The sequence below is a fragment of the Emydura macquarii genome, unplaced genomic scaffold, assembly GCF_026122565.2.
Source record: "Emydura macquarii macquarii isolate MOO-44397 ecotype Brisbane River unplaced genomic scaffold, CSIRO-AGI_Emac_v2 contig_1043, whole genome shotgun sequence".
In the NCBI taxonomy this organism is placed as follows: domain Eukaryota; kingdom Metazoa; phylum Chordata; order Testudines; family Chelidae; genus Emydura; species Emydura macquarii.
This window is the reverse complement of record NW_027131180.1, coordinates 2,023,075-2,042,749: the sequence shown is the minus strand read 5'-3', so window position 1 is coordinate 2,042,749 and position 19,675 is coordinate 2,023,075. Positions and strand designations below refer to the sequence as shown.

At 40.0% G+C, this 19,675-nt stretch overlaps 1 protein-coding gene across 2 annotated transcripts in view; it reads right to left on the bottom strand.

Annotated features, from left to right (window-relative positions):
• The window catches only part of SMS (spermine synthase), a 76,653-nt gene that overhangs the window by 39,993 nt on the left and 16,985 nt on the right, over positions 1 to 19,675 (bottom strand). For both annotated transcript variants that reach the window (XM_067545028.1, XM_067545029.1), the window contains exon 2: positions 9,224 to 9,344. In XM_067545028.1, the coding sequence (XP_067401129.1) occupies positions 9,224 to 9,344 (121 nt within the window). The remainder of the gene's footprint in view (positions 1 to 9,223; positions 9,345 to 19,675) is intronic.

Genomic DNA, 19,675 nt, shown 5'->3' with positions numbered 1-19,675 from the left:
ATTTTACAGGAGGCAGGGAGGAGACCATCACACACAATTAAATGACAAAACCAGCACTAAATCAGAGTAGGTAACTGAAGATATATAAAGGAGATTTTTCTGCGAATTTAATAAGGGGAAACTTCTATTTAGCTTTAAAATGATTACCCTAAAAACTAAAAAGGGAGAGACCATGGATGATATGCACCTAACCACCCACAACAAAGAACAAAAAACAAAACCCCACACATTTGCTCTATTCTAGTGGCCATTTTGCTTTGGATATCAGCATGCTGTAGCTACACAGTTGGGTTTGGTTTGGTTTGGTGGGGTTTTTTTAAACAAAGAAGAGAAGGCCTCTAAGATTGAACTCCAGTCCCTTTAAGAGATGGTCTATGAAGTCTCAGTTGACCAAGGTGTCTATTATAGGACCTGACTTAGTAGAAGGATATGCAGCATCTCCCCTTTGGAGTATGGTTTTTTTGTTGTTTTTTGTTTTTTTTAAACTACAGTAACTTCTATAAAGTGCTTTTTAAAATATGCAGATTTATAGTTTTCCCTCTGAACCAGGTGGTTTCAGAAATAGTCCACCCGAGGCCTTTCCTATTAATATTTAAGACTAACTAGAAGATATCTGTAAACTAACTCCATTAAAACCCTGGTTGACCAAAGGCATTGGACTAATCTTTTTCCTACTACTATATAGTAAATTACTTCTGCATAATAAGCAACCTGCTAGTTCAGTGTAATGGAGGAAAATCGAGAAACAGTGATGTGATAGATTCAAGTTTGTCTTGTAATTATAAGATCAGCTTAGTCACTAGGATGGTGATTTATCACCCGAGAAACACTGACATTACCATTTTCTTAGGAGAAAGCACTCAAGGGCACTTTGTTCTAGTGATACTGGTTTGGCTCTTTCTTCCATAACACCACTATGGTAAAATGTTAGTGATAATCCTCAATACAGTAAGTTAGTTATAAGCACATAAATTGATCCATTGGGGTTAAAATGGATTCTTCATGTGCTTGAACTTAACCACATGCTTCAAGTGCATTGACGGACATGAACAATAGCAACACACGTAGAGTGAGATTTTCCTCAGATTTTCAGAAGTATGTACAATGGTAAAAGCCAACCAAGTTATGCCATTTATTTTTAAAGCAATCCATTTACACTGCAATTGAGCTCTCTCTGCAGTCTATTCTTCAGATTCATCATCTTTCCCCCACCATCTTTTCCTAGATGGGAGGCCCAGCCCACCAGAATGTTCCCCAATTTTACTTTGACAGCCCTGAGCACTGCAAAGCAACTGATTAATTCCTCTTCACCAGCATTAATGTTTGTGGGTAAGAGTTGGTGTTTTTGCAAGGTTCAACACACTGTTAGCATTGCCATGTACCCCAATGTTACAGAAGCACCAGCAAAGCCTGGAAATTCATGAGTGGGATGGCTTGGATCTGGTAAAAGTTAGCAGGAGATTGGCTTCATCTAGGCAACATCTGGCATAGTATAAGCAAGTCTTCAGCTACCAGAAAAGGAAAACTCCTCAGTCATAGGGGACATTTATTTATATGTAAAACAGTTACTAAATTAAGAACCTACAGATTGTCAAAATCTTTTGACATTCAAGATTTTGAGCCATATACCAGGGGAGAAACATAAAAGACTGAAAATACTTGTGATTTTTTTTCTCCTTTTTCTCCAAAACAGCTCTATAAATAGCAGCCATTACTGTTCTCTAGCTTTTATGCATGTGTCTCTCTAAAAGCATTTTAAGCCCTTTCTCTTGGTCTGTTTCTTAAGGCACTCTGTGAACATGACAGAAGAAATCCTGGCTGGCAACAGCCCTGATGGAAAGAAGTTCTCAAGCATGATTGCAGAAGAATGCATTGCAACTTTTTCCAATAGCTGGACACCCTACACTACAGACAGGGATTTTAATAAAGTGTGCTTGCCCACGCATGCTACAGATTAGCCTTGTAGGTATGTATAATGCCTTCACAGTTCAAGAGATTACATAGTTTTTGATTAAATACTTACATGGAAACTCACATTGACTTTTAAGTCAATTGATTCAAACCAATCCCTAGCCACACCATCTGTGGTACTAGAACATATGGCTAGGTAGCCCTCTTACCATTATTCTGTACTAAACCCATGCTTCTACCCAGTGCCAGTGAATGCTGCACTATCAAAAGTGCCAGTTCAGAAGTTTATCCCCATATTGTAACAGCTGGAGGTATTTCACCTCCTGTTATTAATTTATTTATTAATTTAAGTTATGAATTTGGGTAGTCATCTCCTCTACTCAAATTCCCCATGCAATTTCAATTTCCTCGCCTAAAGTCAGGCAGTGCATAGCTGTATTGTGGTTTAACAACTACCATGTTTCACCTCCAATGTGGCTCATTTCAGAGCTGCTGGAGGGGCTTCCCCAGTACATACATACTTTGGGAATTTTTTTTAAAATAGACACAATATAAAAGCAGGGTTATTTTGTAGCAGGTATTAGAATACAAAGTAGATGCTGTTCTAAACCGACGTGGATTCTGTCTATATATTATTTTCACTGTTACAACAGAATCCTTTAGGCTTTACGTGAGTGGAAGATGGCTGTCATGTCCCCTTCTATCCCCAAACTGGCATCTGAGTGATCCAAGGGCCCATAATTCAAGTTGTAAATCTAGCCCATATTCCCTGCCTCTAAAGAGAAGACAATCTTAGCCTTTTGCTAAAAGCAAGTTGCACCAGCTTAACTAAAGTCAGTTTTTAAATCTGCTTAGCTAAAGCAATGCAAATCCCTGCTAGTTATTGGTTTACAGATAGCTTAATTTGGTAAATAAGCTAAAACTGATTAAGTGTGTCCAAACCAGTGTTACTAAGCAGGCTTAAAAACAGATATAGTCAAACCACTGCAATTCATCTGTTTAGAAAAACACACACTAGCAACAGTATGGGTAGCAACAGTCCAAGGACACAGCCTTGAGACTTGTTAGCTTCCTCAGTAAATAAGACTCAACTTTTTTTTTTGATTTTGCTATTATCCATTTCTGAAAAGCGGTGAGAAGCAGCCCAAGTCAAGCAAGTCTCTCCCTCCCATGAGAGGTAGTGTCTGAACAGAAGCCTGGTTCAGCAGCACTGCCAGCCACCCTTCTCTCTACACAGAATCACACATCACTTCTTGGGAGGGAACAGGTATTACTGAGACGCATGTGTCACTGGAGCAGAGTTTGCTTGTTTTCACTGTTTTTAATGGGACTATCAAACGATTTTAAAAAATAATCACGATTAATCACACCATTAAACAAAAATAGAATACTATTTATTTAAATATTTTGAATGTTTTCTATATTTTAAAATATATTGATTTTAATTACAACAGGATACAAAGAGTGCAGTGCTCACTTTATATTATGATTTTTATTATAAATATTTGCACTGTAAAAAAAAAACAAAAGAAATAGTGTTTTTCAATTTGTCTCTATCATGAAAGTGCAACTTACAAATGTAGAATTTTTTTTTAAATGTAACTGCACTCAAAAATAAAACAGTAAACTTTAGAGCCTACAAGTCCACTCATTCCTACTTCTTGTTCAGCCAACTGTTAAGACAAACAAGTTTGTTTACATTTACAGGAGGTAATGCTGCCTACTTCTTATTTACAATGTCATCTGAAAGTGAGAACAGGTGTTTGCATGGTACTCTTGTAGCCAGCATCGCAAGGTATTTACATGTCAGATATTCTAAACATTCATATGCTCTCCCATTGACATAGCTACCACCTCTCAGGGAGGTGGATTAACTATGTGGACAGGAGAAATTCTCCCATTAGTGAAGACACTTCTACGCCAAAGTGCTAAAGCAGTGTATGTAAAGGCAAGCCTTAAAACAAAGATTTGGGAAATGTCCAGACTAACCTTTTTAAAGAGGTGTTAATTTGAGATAAAAATCCTTCACCCTCATGCTGTAGGCCAACACAGAATCATAAACTATAGAACTAGCACACAAAGCCATGCAGGCCCAGTTAATTAAGTCAAATGCCAATAAAATTACACTGCTCTACTGAGTTTCACGGTGAACAGAGGTTTAAAAAACAGTGACGGTCACAGCTTCTCAGAGAAGCATCTCATCAATTCTTTTAAAAAAAGACAGAGGGATTTTGTCAGACCAGGCGTGTGGATTTGAAGCAACCACCACCACTACAACCAACCACCTCCCCCATGCACTGCCCCTCGGGCACCATATGCAACCCTTAAGTTTACCCACCCATACACAAAGCTGCTATTAGAATACAGCAAGACACGGTATTAAATTTACCTGGCACCACCAACTAAAAAAAATAAAACTTAAGCGGTTTCAAATACTACCTTAGCGTCCCCCTCACCCTAAATTTCTCTGCCAATTTTTGAAGTTTTACATTTTTTTAATCATTATTTTCTTGTCCGTTGCTGTATGGAAGGTGCCAGCACATATGCACAAAGTAAAAATACATTGAAAGTGCAATAATGTTTTCCCTACACTGTCATATACTATCTGTAATGAGGGTTGATAACATTTCAGGCAGAAATGTGCTGCTTAACACAAGACACTTTTTAAAAAGTTAATGCAGTTTACATACGTGACTTTAAAGGTATTGGTCAGGAAACAAAAATTGCTGAGGTCCCAAAATACACTTGTGAGAGCTGTGGTGTATTTGCCAATTCTGTGTTTGTTCAATGAGGCTGGTACAGCAAAGAAAATATTCATTCACACCACTAGGGACAATGATTTGATTGGTTAAAGTGGGCAGTGTCTAGCCTCCCTGTGGGGCATGAATAGCTATTTTCCCTATATTTGTGTTGACAACATGATCAGTGTATGTTTTTCAAGTGAGCCTTCCTCAATTAAGTTCTTTGTCAGAGTAAATCATGAATTAAATGGGCTAGGCAGAGCTGCCAAACGTGACTTTTGCTAGTTTAACTTCAGACAAAGAAGGACATGGGTCTGTTATTTTGGTAATGACAACAGGAAAGTGTGGCTTAATCCCCAAATCAACTTTGATTCATTTAACAGCTGCAGCTTTCCAAAGGGCCATTCACATAATGTCTTTGTCAGACAAATTTTGTCAACAGCAGGGGTAATGGTCTAATATACTACAACTATAGAGTAGTATGCTCATCTTTACAGGGTTTGTATTGTAAACAGTGTTTAACACTATATTTGTGAGTTGTCCAAAACATTTCCATTATTTTAGGTTTAGCACTTATGCATGTGTCTCTGCGTTGGCCCAGCTTTCTTTGCCTGGGTGTTAAGTGTATAGGTAAGTACAGAAACTACCCAAAGCAATGACTTTGATATTAAGGCTGACTATTCTCTCTCCTGGGCTTCACCTCCCACTCAGCATAGAGCATTTGTGTCTGACAAGACCCAGCCATCCAGTATGAAAGCTCCTTGTTCAGGCCCCAAAGAAGAAAGATATCATTCAGCAAGATGGGTCAGACAGAGCACCCTCCACTGAGGCCTTAATATCACTTTCAGAGTTACAAAGTTTCCTATCAAAGCCAAAATAGTTTTGTTGGGAAAGTAACAATAGCCACTGCCTATGGAGTAATAGTACACAGGTCTTCTAACAAAGAACATACTACACCTGCATGATAGAACAGTATACAATGTTGCTAGTTATAAATCTAAAGACATCATTTTATTAACATACAAATTCTTTTTGCATTCTTACTGACTGAATATTGCTTGGATTGCATCTTGTGTCCAAGGAAAATAAATTCAGTATGTTCAGAGTTATTTTATGTTCATGACAGATACCAGAAGGAAGAACAGAAAATCTGTATTACTGATTGCAGCATCAGAGTAATAGGCACTTACAAACCTAGTAAGTTTCCCTGAATATGCACCTCACTCACCAACAATCCTCAAACCCAGTTCTTTCATTCTCATGCTTTGCAGGAAGACAACCCATTTGCAACTTCTGCTGAAGTTTAGGACTGTCCTAAGAAAAACTACTCCCAGAAGCAACTCACTTCTAGAGATTTAATATACTAGAATGTTGACTGGTGACCTATAACTATACCAGTTGCAACAATCCTGTTTCGGTACCGAAACTAAAGCTATACCAATACTGAATACTTATAATTGATGTAACTGTAGGAGGTTTCACCAATTTAACTCTATCTGCTAAGAAAGATAGATAAATCAGTGCAAAAAACTGTAGACCACCCAAAAAATGTAAGAGCTATTGTTGCACAAGATGAGATATCCTGCTCATTGGACAGGGTGTGCATGCCAGGTTCTCATGCCTGGACAGTTGAAGAAACAAGCTCTGCATTCTCATCCCATTCACCCCAACAACGCTAATAGCAGATGAAACCATTATTAGTCATCCTAGTGAGGGCAGAGGGGAAGGTTGCTGAAGTGGAAGAAGTCTATTTTTATACCATATTCATCACAGTGGGATCCAAGGACTTTATATGTCTAGTTGTGTCTTTTGTTTAACACCCTTTGGTATAATTATGTAACAGGGATTCCATTTTGGAAAGACTAAAACCCAAGGGCTTACCTCCACAGAGGGCTAGCAGACAGCAAATCAGGGTATTAATCTACAGTGCACTACCTTGCCACACCTTAGCTTGCGTGGAGTATTACCACGCACTAAAAGTATAGCCCATTCCTCTTCCCATATGGAGTGTTGTACTGAGGGGGGGTTGTGCTGCTTTAACTATATGTATAATTAAAGCAGTACATTTTAGTATATACAAGGCCTCAGGATTTTCCTAAGTCCAGCTAACATTTGACTATAAATGTATAACTATGTCCACCAATGTTTCAATGGGTTGTAACACAAGTTACAAAATTTGGCATTTCCTAACAGTTTTAGTAAAGAGGCTTCAGTAAAAAGAGGAGAGCTGCAATCTAGCCTCTAGGTGGCGTAAGACTCAAGAGGCATCTTTCTTACTGGAAGATTTAAGACCTTTTCTACCTTGAGTATTAGCTACACTGACATAACAGTGTGTGTTAACTCCTAGCACAAACCCACTGCATTGGTGTAAACTGTGATTTTGCTCTATTACAGCTCAAAACTGTTTTTAAAAAAAAGGCCCACAGGAAAACCCCATACAGTCATGGTGACACTTTCACATTTTACAAACCAGGATAAGCTGCAACATCTCTGTACTCCAAGTTTGCACCACAGCAAATAGATTAGCATAGCTATGCCAGTGCAAACAAAAACAAAAATCATCAAAAACCAAAAGCATAAAACCCATATCAAGCTGCACAGCTTTTGATTTCTGCCCTCAAGGATGAGCCAAAGTTACAAAATGGTCAGGCACAAATGAAGTGAAGTAAAGCTAATCTAACTGGTGATGTGAAGCATCAAAGAGGTCAATTATACTAGCTAAGGAGACTAAAATGAGCCTGGTTTTGTTTATTAGTTTATCTCAATTAGATTTGCCTATCAAAGCGTGTCCCACTCATATTATGACCAATTTTTTTGTGCACAGTAAATTATCAATGGGTTTGTAAAATAGCCAAAAGCAGTGACAACAAAGGGGCAAAAATACCAGTTAGTACATCTAAAGAGACAAGGTGGGGTAGGGAATATCTTTTATTGGACCAGCATCTGCTGGTGAGAGAGACAAGGTTTCGAGCTACACAGAGCTCTTCTTCAGGTTTGGGAAAAACAGAAGCCCTGGGTACTTTACTGGCCAACAGTTCATCTAGTCAAGTATCCTGTCTTCCAACAGTGGCCAATGCCAGGGATTTCAGAGGGAATGGTAATCATCAAGTGATCTATCCCATCACCCATTCCCAGCTTCTGGTAAACAGAAATCCCTGCCCATCCTGGCTGATAACCATCGTTGGACCTATCCTCCCTGAATTTATCTAGTTCTTTTTTGAACCCCATTATGGAGTTGGCCTTTACAACATCCCTGGCAAGAAGTTCTACAGGTTGACTGTGTTGTGTGAGGAAATACTTCCTTTTGTTCATTTTAAACCTGCTGCCTATTAATTTCATTTGGTGACCCCTAGTTCTTGTGTTATGAGAAGGAGTAAATAATATTTCATTATTTACTTTCTCCAGACCAGGCATGGTTCTATAGACCTCTATCATATACCCCTAGTCATCTCTTTTCCAAGATGAAAAATCCTTGTTTTCTTTATCTCTCCTCCTATGGAAGCTTTTCCATATCCCTAATCATTTTTGTTGCCCTTTTCTGTATCTTTTCTAATTCCAATATAGCTATTATTCTTATGCTGCAATTTTCTAAAGTTAAAACGTGGTTAAACATAATAAATGATCTTACCATTGGAAAACTGAGAATCCTAAAGCTAAAGCATCAGTGATAAATGATGGCAGGGCTTCAAATACAGTCAACCAAGGCAAGTAGGCAACTCTCAAAGGGAGTTGGAGGGAAGGAAACTTTGGATTTCTGCAGAATTTAAGACCCCATTAAAAAAAATCCCTAGCCATTTTGACTGTAAAGATGGCATTCAGTTCACACTAGCACGGAAAAGTGATTTCATGCAGGTTGTCCTAAGTCTGAAGAGAAACAGTTCCTGTCTGTCTGTTGCTGAGATGTTTCCTATGCTGCAATAAAATGTAAACTGATTAGAGTGGTCAGTTTTCACTACTGCTGTTCAGCGTTTTGGGCAGCAATGGAACCGGACAAAGTTTGGGTTCATTTCATTCTGCTACAACGAAAGGATCTCTGCACCTGGAAAAAAAGAACAGGTGGAGTAGCTCAGCAGAGAAGACTCCATGATCCTTTCAGGAGCCACAAGGAAGAAATAAAATGAGAGAAAAAATATACAGGGAAGGAACTAAAGCAAGTACTGTAGGACATGGGGGGGAAAAAGGAGGAGATTGAAAAACAGGAGGACACACACCATGATCTAGAATAAAGAAAAAACAAAAATAAATAAAGGTAGGGAAGAAGGTAAAATGAAAACAAAGACACAGTAAGATACCTTTTAAATGTAATACATTCAAAAAAGTTTTAGTTAAGTACAGTATTTAAACTAAGTCTCAGGCAGTGCCCAATTGTGATGTTCCTTATGGGTTTTTTGTTTCGTTTTGTTTTGTTGGGGGATAATGGGGCAGGCACAGTTTTTCAGATATATGCTTCCTTTTACAGATTGCTTTCAGAAGCTCAGATGGTTTTAACACTGCTTTTCTTACATATGCTCATAGATTTCCTTCATTCATTCTGGTCAGAATATGAACCCAGGGTCCAAAATCCAACTCACCTGCCATTTTTGTTGATGTAAGTTGCTAAGTAACCATGATCCTCCCAGTTATGAATTGTTTCTGTCATTCCCTGCTCTCGAAAAACAGGCTGTAGACCTTTAAGAACGGCATTGCAATCAGCTGCAAGATGAAGGGAAGGGAGGAAAAATGCAGTCAGTTAAGACATTCTCAAACAAACAGTTTACTCCACCTGCTGCTTTATTTATTATTTAAAAAATAAATAAACATATAGTTCTTGGTAGCAATACTCTGGACTGTCCTTGTTCCCCCACTGAGGCAATGGCTTTTTAATCTGCAACCTCACCATACACTGGGATGTGGGGAGTGAACTATTATAACTACTATTATTTATGTGCCTTGTCCCCTCCTTTATGACATCTTTCTGAACAAGAAAGTTTCATCAGACATACGATTTTTAAGATGTAGGTGATCATCATAGGGCAAAGTGTCTATTTTAATAGAATTAATATTACTCTACCACTTCTATCACTATTAAAGCAAGACTCCAGACATGTACTATTTTAATTGCTTATGATGAGATTTAAGAATGGAGAAGCTACTGTACTGGATGACCTCATAGTCTTCCCAGGTTAGGACTTTTAACACTCTCTCCAATAACAATGACTGACTGGACAAGATGAACCAACCTACTCCATTCTAGACACAAGCCAAGCTTTTCCTGATCCCTTTTTGGAGCAACAAGATGATTTTCCTTGAGTGAAAAGGAATATCCTAAAGTGAAAGTCTGTAGCTAAGAGTACAAAGCAACAGTAAGTGCTAATGCACGTTTCCCCCCTCCACCACCAATATCAACGAGTTACATTTTTAAGTTGACTGTCAAGAAACCTGGCAACAGGGACATCAATCTGCAGGTATTCTGTTGGTCATCAGTTTTCTACCAAAAAAATACGGATTTACACACTGATCTCTGTGTGTGGTGCAGAGGTCTGTTTACACAGAGTCTAGAGCAAGCTCAGGACCCTTAGTCATCAAACTAGAGATTATCCAGGGTTTAGTAGATTTTCACAGACCAAATCTAAACTAAAATGGAATTATTTAGAGCCTGTTCCCTCAAAATTAATTTACTTATGTTAATGCCTGAGACAACCCCAAGCAGAATTGTCATTCCCTTATTTGAGAGGGGATCATATCCTGCCAACTATAATCCAGTTATTCTGCTAGAATTTATACCCAATATACATAAACATTTGTCCAAAGTCATCCCTAGTGTGACCCCTTGAGTTTAATGCAAGTAACATCTGAGACTAGTTTGCTCTGTTATCTCCCAAAAAGACAGATATACTTTTGTAATCAGTAATAATTTCTTTATAACTAAAACAATCAAGTTATAGCCAAAAAGTCTGGTGAGCATAAAATAAAGAGATTGAATCTTTTGCTTCCTCATTATGGTGTTTTAGAAGCTGCCTCAGAGTGAAATGCTAAAACTAAAATCATGACTTAAGTTAGTTGACCTTGGAATTAGTTATCCATGTTAAATTAGTGTTTCTGGTAAAGTTACATGAGACAGTGCAAAACTGACAGGAAAGTGTCATACAACTCAGGTTATGATGTACATACCATTAATACTCAAAGCATATCCCTCTGAGACAAGTTTAAAAAAAAAAAAAAAAAAAAGACACCAAGACCCAATTAAGCCTCTGTTTTCTTAAGGCAACACAGAAAGACAGGCTTATCAAGACAAGTGGCTAGTCTACATGAGGAAATATATTGTTATAGCTATAATGGAATGATTAGCCAATATATATACACACATATATACATATATATAGCCAATATAACTCTATTAGACACTATTCCAGAATAAAAGTGACTTTATTCAAGAATTACTCTGCTTTGGCTGGTCATCTTCCCCAGGTAGACAAGCCCTAAAACTCAGGAACCTTTACCACCCACACGTACAAAGACCACTGGACTGCCAACCCAATTATTGATAGCCCTCATGTCTGAGTATAGCTTTTACATAATGGCAATCATATATATAATTCTACCAAAACAACTGAAATACTAGAGAGAAAAAAAACATATATCCCTTATTTTACCCTGTCAACAGGTTCACAAGATTGATCTGATTCACCAGGCTCTCTCTTGCCAAATGTATTGAGCTGGGAAGGCACTGACTTTTAGATAAAGATCAAATAATGAGGGAGCTAACAATGCAAGAGTTCACATTTACCTTTTATCTTCTACTTCTCAGCTTTAAACTCCCCAGGTTGCAATTTATGCTTAATGAGAATTAAGAAAACACAAGTTCTACTGAAAACCACTGAAGAATTTGGGTGCTGACATGGCTACTAAGTGCTGCTTTGATTTTACTTGTGTGTAGTGTTCGCACATGCACAAGTGTAAGTGGGCTATGCTTCCAAAGCTCCATAATATATATATATATTGTTAAGCGGTGATATAAATTCAAACATTTTACTGGAGAAATTTTATTTGCAAACTTGATTGGCAAATCAACTCAATTAACTAGTCCCATGAGAATGATAGCTGAAACAGTCAAATGCAATCTCTACCCCCCACCTCCCCAAAAAACACAACCACTCTTTTTGCCTTTGTTCATACTGCACATTTTCTAGGATGTTTTAGACCCTCTCCTTGGCTCCATATCCACTAGCAATCTTTATGCTTCCTATCCAGCAGAAAAACAGCGACAGCATTGATGCAAGCAAGAGCACAGACAAGACTCAGCTGTTTATAGTAGGAAAGAGGGTTTTCATGACTCAGTGTTGAACACCCAGCTCCTGTCCTGGTACTGGTACAGCCACTCCCTGGTGAGAAAACTGGTTCAGCATTCTTTAGTTTAGACATTGCTCTCAGTGCCGTGTTGTCCATTCCATCCCCACACATCCACCCCCAATACTCCCTCCCCAGTCATCTTTTCCCTCCCACTTCCTTTCCTTCCTCTTGCTTTCCCCTACAAGATCATAAGAGTACTATAGGAGCATGAGAATGAAACTAATGGGAGCCTAGTTCGTTTAACTGTGCACACAGCACTTTCCAGGCCAGCAGATTAGAGGGAAACCCACAAAGGCTTGGTCTATGCTAGAAAATTAGATCGTCATAACCACATCACATCCACACCCTGAGCGGCACAGTTAAGCCAATTAAAGTCCTGTGTTTAGAGCGCAAGTTCGACAACAGAATTCTTCCGTTGACCTATTTATCACTTGCAGGGAGGTGCATTACCTATGCCAACAGAAGAACTTCTCCCATCAGAGTAGGCAGTGTCTACACTGAAGCAGCTTAAGTGTAGATAAGGCCTAAATAAATTCCAGACCCTCACTTTGCTGCTGCAGCATCACTGGGTAGCCATGAAGTCTCTGGTATGTTGACAACCACCACCTCATCTCCCCTTTCCCTCCCCCTACCCAACTTTAAAAGTAAGTAAACTTACCCTCCTACCCCAGTTCAGAGCGGGAAGATCAATACAGTGAGCAACCCCTGGCAAGGCAAAGTGTATCATCTTCTGATCAAAACAGCAACTCAAGAGAAAGAATGCCTTTCCATTCAGCTCAAATTTTGATGCAAGTTCAGGCACAGGAAATTTACTTACAATTCAGATGGAAATTTAACAAGATGCATTTATTTAAATTGTGAACTACAGATTTAATAATTATCAAAGTATTTGGCATTTATGTACTGAAAGGAAAGAAGCTGCAAGGGATTAGATATCAAAGAATACAAAACAAGAATTACTATTATGTATAATAAAGTCACATCTGCAGAAGTTTTAAGCATCCAGTTTATGCATAACCTGCTTCTAGAAGAGGCAGTTTGTTATAGCTACAGGCATTCCTCAGAAGTTACAACTGCCAAAAGCCTGCTCACCAATAAAAATCAATGAATAAGTTCTGTCTTAAACCCAAACAAAAGCCATTATGATCTTCTATTCTGACCTCCTGCACAACACAAGCCATAGAATTTCACTCAGTAAGTCCAGCACTGAGCCCAATAATTTGCAGCTGAACCAGACTGTCTCTTTTAGAAAGATGTCCAACCTTGATTTAAAGTCTCCAAGAGAGACTTAACAACATCCCTTGGTAATCCGTTCCAATAGTTTATTACCTTCTTGTTTCCAGTTTGAGTTGTTCCAATTTTGATTTTGAGCCATTTGATCTTGTTATACTTATGTCCTCTGGATTAAAAAGCCCTCTAAATTTCTGGTATGTTCTCTTCTTGTAGGTACTCCTACACCACAATTAAGTTGCTTCTTATATGAAACCTCTCTTCAGCAAGATAAATAGGCTGAGCTCCTTAAAACTCATTGCAAGGTGAACATAATTAATGGGATGGTTCCTAAAATACAACACCATCATCTGTATGTTTAAGTCTTGCTAGTCAGATGAAACAAATAAAATAAGACCTCACTCTTGCATACCTCCCCAAATTTGAAAACTGCTTTTTTTCTAAATAAATCCACGGAGTGAGTCACAAAGCAAAATACATAAACCTGATGTAAGCTATGACACTGAATATGCATGGTTTGAAACAGGCATACCTGTGCAAATACTTCTGTATAAGTGCACACATTTATGACACTGGGGTGTTAGTATGTATTCACCCTCCACACATACAGAGAACCTCAGTGTTAAAGGCATGAAGGTTGTTCATAACTCTGAACAAAACATTAGGCTGTTCTTTCAAAAATTTACAACTGAACATTGACTTAATACAGCTTTGAAACTTAAAAGCAGCATTTTTGCATAGTAAACTATCTTAATTTAAATAAAACAAGCACAGAAACAGTTTCCTGACTTTGTCAAATCTTTTTTTTTTTTTTTTTTTAAAAAGAACTTTCCCTTATATTTTTAGTATTTTACATTTAATACAGTACTGTACTGTATTTGATTTTGTGTGTGCGCGCATGTCTCTCTACTGCTGCCAGATTCCATGCTTTCAGTTCCAAATGAGGTGTGCGGTTGACAGGTCAGTTTGTAACTCTGAGGTTCCACTGTAATGTGAAAATATATAAGTGGGCTAGGAAAAGAGCAATCTGAGTGCCTGACAGCTGTGACAGTCCAAGGCAATGGATGCATGAGTTTGAACTAGCAAATACATAAAACCAGTGCTCTGTAGTCCATAGTTACATACCTCCAATAGCAGCAAGTCTGATCTTTTACCACACACACACACACACACACACACAATCATTTGCTCTTATATTTATGCCAAATTTTGTAACTTATGTTTAGATACACTAGCTATGTGTCTACCAACATGTGTACTTGGCAGCACATGTACATTCAGGAACTGGGGATGAGGAGGAAGGACAGAGGCCCCCACTACGCTGTTTTAATTTAGGGAGTGGCAAATAAATCTATGGATTCTGTATGGCTGTAGAAATGGCAGAAATGAAGTGCTTTAGTCATATAATTAGGAGATGCATACTATCAGTTAAATGAAAATGTAATATTTCTGGCCCCTATCCCAAAGGCAATGGGGTTCTGTGGCGCAGGGGGGATTCACCCACTTGAGCAGATTACAGGACAGGATCTTATAAAATTAAGAATTATATACTTAGGAAGAGGTGGCGATTTTGGAGTTCAGCAACCTCCAAAGAAACTTCATCTCTAAATTTGATGGTTCTCAGGGCAGCAATACAATTCATTTATTAACTCTGTTTCTCACATTTACTTATTTTGAATAGAGTTTTAGGTTTCCAGGTTTTCTAAAATTTAGGGAGACAATTTGTTCTTATATTAATAGCTTTTAATTGTAACTTTTGTTGAAGGGATGGTTTTTAAGAAGAAAATGAAGAACACAAGCAGCATAACAAACCCCAATTCAAACATGAGCTTTTGTTACTCCTCAGAACAACCCAGCTAGCTTTTGCTTCAAGTCTGTGAAAATATGTCGACTAAAAACAATTGGCCTTGGCAACAAACACCTCCCCCAGTACTAAGTTTAGAAGCATTCTGTTCTCAGGAAGAAAAACACCAGAGGAAAATCCTTTTGTTTTGTGCACACTGGATCCATGCAGACACAGCACTGCAGGAAGCACAGCTTTATACCAAGACTTGCAAGGCATTTGGGAATTGAATTTTTAATAATTTGCACGTGAGCAGCCACCAAACTTTCAAGTTGATTTATACCTCTGAATAAGCAGAGTATTCAGGGAGCTGAGTGAAAATGACCCCACCTGTTATTCAAGACTACATGGGAAAGAGGATCAACATTGGGTTTTCCTGGGTCCCTGCTCTGTTTTATTAGTTTCATTGTATCTATTATATGGAAGGTGGGTTCAGAGAGCTATTTTTCCTTAACAGACTCACAGTAACAGTGAAGTTCTAAAAATACGCTATCAAAATAGGAAGTTAGAAACTATACAATGAACACAGCCGAAGAGTAAAAGTGAATGCCTTTAATACTCTCAGTGCTTAGCACAGATAGGGCTCCTAGGAAACAGTGTAATACAGATAAAAATAATTTAAGGTCACCTCCAGAGAAAGAGAAATTTTGCATGAAGATGACCTAATGCCTTTGATGTTTGCAAACATATGTCTTGACTTCACTGTTTTTGCTGAAGTACTCCTTGGAGGACTGGGGAGGGAAAAACAAATAAAACAAAACAAAACACCAAACACCACTAGTGAGTGACATGATAAGGACAGTGAAACAAGAGCAACCGAAAAAGGAAGGAATTTTTATCTAGGCTATTTGAAACTGAGTTTAAAAAAAACTGACAGTCACTGTTACTCTCCACAAGGTGAGAGACCTGCCCTTCAGAAGATTACCTGTCAAACTGACTGAGAAATCCCCTACTCCAGTTCTACTTATCCATATCTCCAAATAAGTCACTCCCCGCAAAAAAATTACCCTTTTTGGGAAGAGGGAGGGATTATAATTTGGGTCAGATCTTATTTACGTATCATAAACCAAGAAGAGAACTTTTTCTTTTTGCAGGTTAACTTTGAACTGCTATTCTACTTTGAAAAGTGACTAAGGGCTTATCTGCACTTGAAACACTACAGAGGCACAGCTGCGCTGCTACAGTGCTTCTATGTAGACACTACCTATGCCGATGGGAGGGATTCTTCTGTCAGTGTAGGTAATCCCCCTCCCTGAGAGGTGGTAGCTAGGTCAACAAAAGAATTCTTCCATCATCCTAGTAGCGCTGCCTTCACCAGGAGTTAGGTCGGCTTAATCCACATCTGAGTCACGTAGGTTTTTTCGCACCCTAGTGATGTAGCTGGGTCAACTTAACTTTTTAGTACAAACCAGGCCTATGTAAAAATTGCACCTTAGTTCTGAAACTTTTGCTACCTGTGGAGCAAGCATCAGAGTAACATCAGCTTTCCTTAGTGATTGAAGTTTTTGCTACATTTAATTCTCACAAGCAGTGCAAACTGAATACCGTCATGAGAGTGCAAGAATGATTCTATTCTTTCATGTGTATCGGAAGAAAAATGATTTGATGAGTTCCAGCTGCAAGGCCAATACAATACAAATGAGTAGGAGCTACAGTGACTTTTGCCATCAATTAAACCCAATGCATATGGACAAGATTCACCACAGTTACAGATCTAATCTATTGCATTATATTATAGATATTCCAGTAATTGTCTTTTTTCTTGAATCCTAATTAGGAAGATGTTCAATTTTCTTTCTGTATTCACACATACAACTGCAAACAACACAAATTGTCAGGAGAGCTGGAGTAGCTGTGTGCCTGAGTTCCCTGATAATTTTTGTCAGCTGAAATAACACTTGAGTGGACAGCTGTGAAAATGCAGACATCGGTATATATAAAACAAAACAAAACCCTATTGTATGTAGTTGCTATACTCTGCCTACACTCACATTGCAAATATCTGAAGGGGTTGTCAGATGCATAAAATAAATGAAAATGTCTGTAAAAAAAATCCAAACAATGTGATTAAGTTAATGTCCCTTTAAAGCACATCTAGTGTCCCAATTACCAAATTACAATATTAAAAAACTGTAAGTAATTACTTGTATTCAAGTAGCATCAAGAAGTCTCAATAAGTAACAGAGTCCCATTGGGATAGACTCAAACATTAGGGGACACTGCTCTAAAACATGAGTACAAGTCTTGATAATTGTTGGAAGCCTAGCTTGGCTTGAGTTGTTTGACCACTGGTAAGATTATTTGACCACTCTCTGAGGCCTAACGCCTCAGCAGCCTAACTGCTTTTTACATTTGGCAGAGACTAATAGACTGCTGAGTAACCTTTTGATGCCTCAGTTTCTGCACACTGCAGCAGATAATAACTAATGTGAGTTTGACATAATACAGCACACAGCTTGTCAGTTCACAGCTGCACATAGAAAAAAATGAACCAGGACATGAGTGTATACATTTTATGTTAAGAGATGATGGTTCCCATTGTTTGGGGCGAGTTTTCCCACTGCCTCTCCCTCTGCCAGATGTTGTTTTTCCTCAACTTACCACGAAGCAGTGTAATTGGACTTCGGGAGGAGGATTTTTATGTCTTCTGCAGGAATGAGCGAAGCAGGTGACTGAGAAGAGACCAACATCCACCCACCCCCTTAGATTAGAACCAATCTCAGATACAGAAGCTTTTATAGATGACCAGGAGAAAATCCCATGGTCAGCTGGAGCATTTAGGGAGAGGGAGAGGAAGAGGGTGTGTAAACAAAGCCAACGTCAGACCGTAAGAAAAAGCTCCTGGCTGTTCTGCATGGGCTCCTTATGGCATGCAAGTAGAAAAACTTGCTAAAGAGCAAAGTGAGCTGCAAACACAGTACTGGAAAACACAGCATGAATCTGTGGGAAGATTCCCTAATCTGAGGGAAGAGTCTTTCCAGCCCTTTGAGAAATCTAGAAGTCATTGCAGGAGAGAACCAATCTGCCCTGAATCAGTGGGAGGAACACCGATATTGCACCTGAGATGGGGTGGCCACCGATGGGCTGCCTGACAATGACTCCTCATGGTCTGAGTCACTGCCTACAGTCGGTGCAGTAGTGATGTCCTTTGAGGAGCATGGCACTGAAGTTCTGGTGGAGCAGAGTGGATACAGCGCCGCGGGGTGGAGGAACCCCCAGGAGTTCCAGTACTACCAGGGCCCAGACCATTGTCCTTGAGACCATGCCCCCATCTATGGCGGCATAGGGGCAGACCCGGGTGGCTTCATAGCTCATCCCCTCAGGGGAAGTACCACTTTGTCTCCCGAGCTCGAGGAAGAACACTCCAGTGACCACTGGGGCACTGACCCTGTTTGCTTGTCTGACTCCCAGCGTCGAAGATCCAGTGCTGGGGAGAGGTGACTGGAGCCGGATCATTGTTGATGCTGCGATCTCGTCTTGTCGTTGGGTTTCCTATAAGGACTCGTGCGGTGCCACGGCTCCGGTGCCTTGCTGTGTCGGTGATACCCGATGCCCTGGGCTTGGAGAACTTCGGGACCCCGAAAAGTGTTGATGCTCAGCAGATCGGTGCCAATGTCCCAGGGACCAGTGCCTATCACCTGGCGACTGGTGGCTCAACCTTGATCTCTCCTGGTGTGGCCGGATGATCGGTGCCAAAAGCCTGACGAGCACCTGGAGGTCAGCGAAGGGTGGCCCACAGACGAGGGCCGGGGCCATTGCGCCAACGTTGGCATCCCCCTCTGTGAATTCTTGGTTGGGGCATCCGCTCCTCAGTGTACTGCCCTACCCTCTCGTAGCATAGACAGCACCGGCAAGGCCGACAGGCTACTCATCGCCTAAAACGCCTCAGGTGTGGACGGGACCAACAGGTGGCGCAGCCCACTGCCATTCCCCGGAGTCGGCAGTGGCGCAGTAGCCAGACTCAACGCCTGTCCGGGCAGAGACCCTTTCCGGGCTAACTCTGACTTCTTAGCTTTCTTGGCCAGCTTCGGCACTGGCAAACACTCTCTCTCTGAGTGCACCTTCTTCTGGCGCTTCTTTGGTACTGGGGATGACAAAACGGTGCTGGGGGAGCTCCGATGCCGGCAGAGCACTTTTCAACAAGCCCGTGGTACTCGGTCCTGAGTCCAACCTGGGTTCCAACGCTGGTCTGAGCACCGCTTCATTAGAAGGGTCTTGAGTCTTATGTCTCGGTCTGTCTTGATTCTCAGGTGAAAGATCTTACAAATCTTGCACTTCGCAGAGAGGTGGGCTTTCCCCAAGCACCTCAGACAACTCTGATGTGGGTCGCTCAATGGCATAGGCTTCTTAAAAGAAGCACAGGGCTTGAATCCCGGGGACAGGGGCATGCCCCGACCCTGGGAGCCTCCTAAGCTTCGAACTTAAGTAACTAATAACAACTTTCTAGAACTTTGAAACTATATACACTGGTACTAAGTAGACAGAAAAACCACTAGGAACACAGAGACTTGCAAAAGCAAGAGAATCGTTCCAGCACTGTCACGGGTGGTAAGAAGGAACTGAGAGGGCGGGGGCTGGCAACACCATATATGCGAGCGCATACGCGCACCGCTGCAGAGGG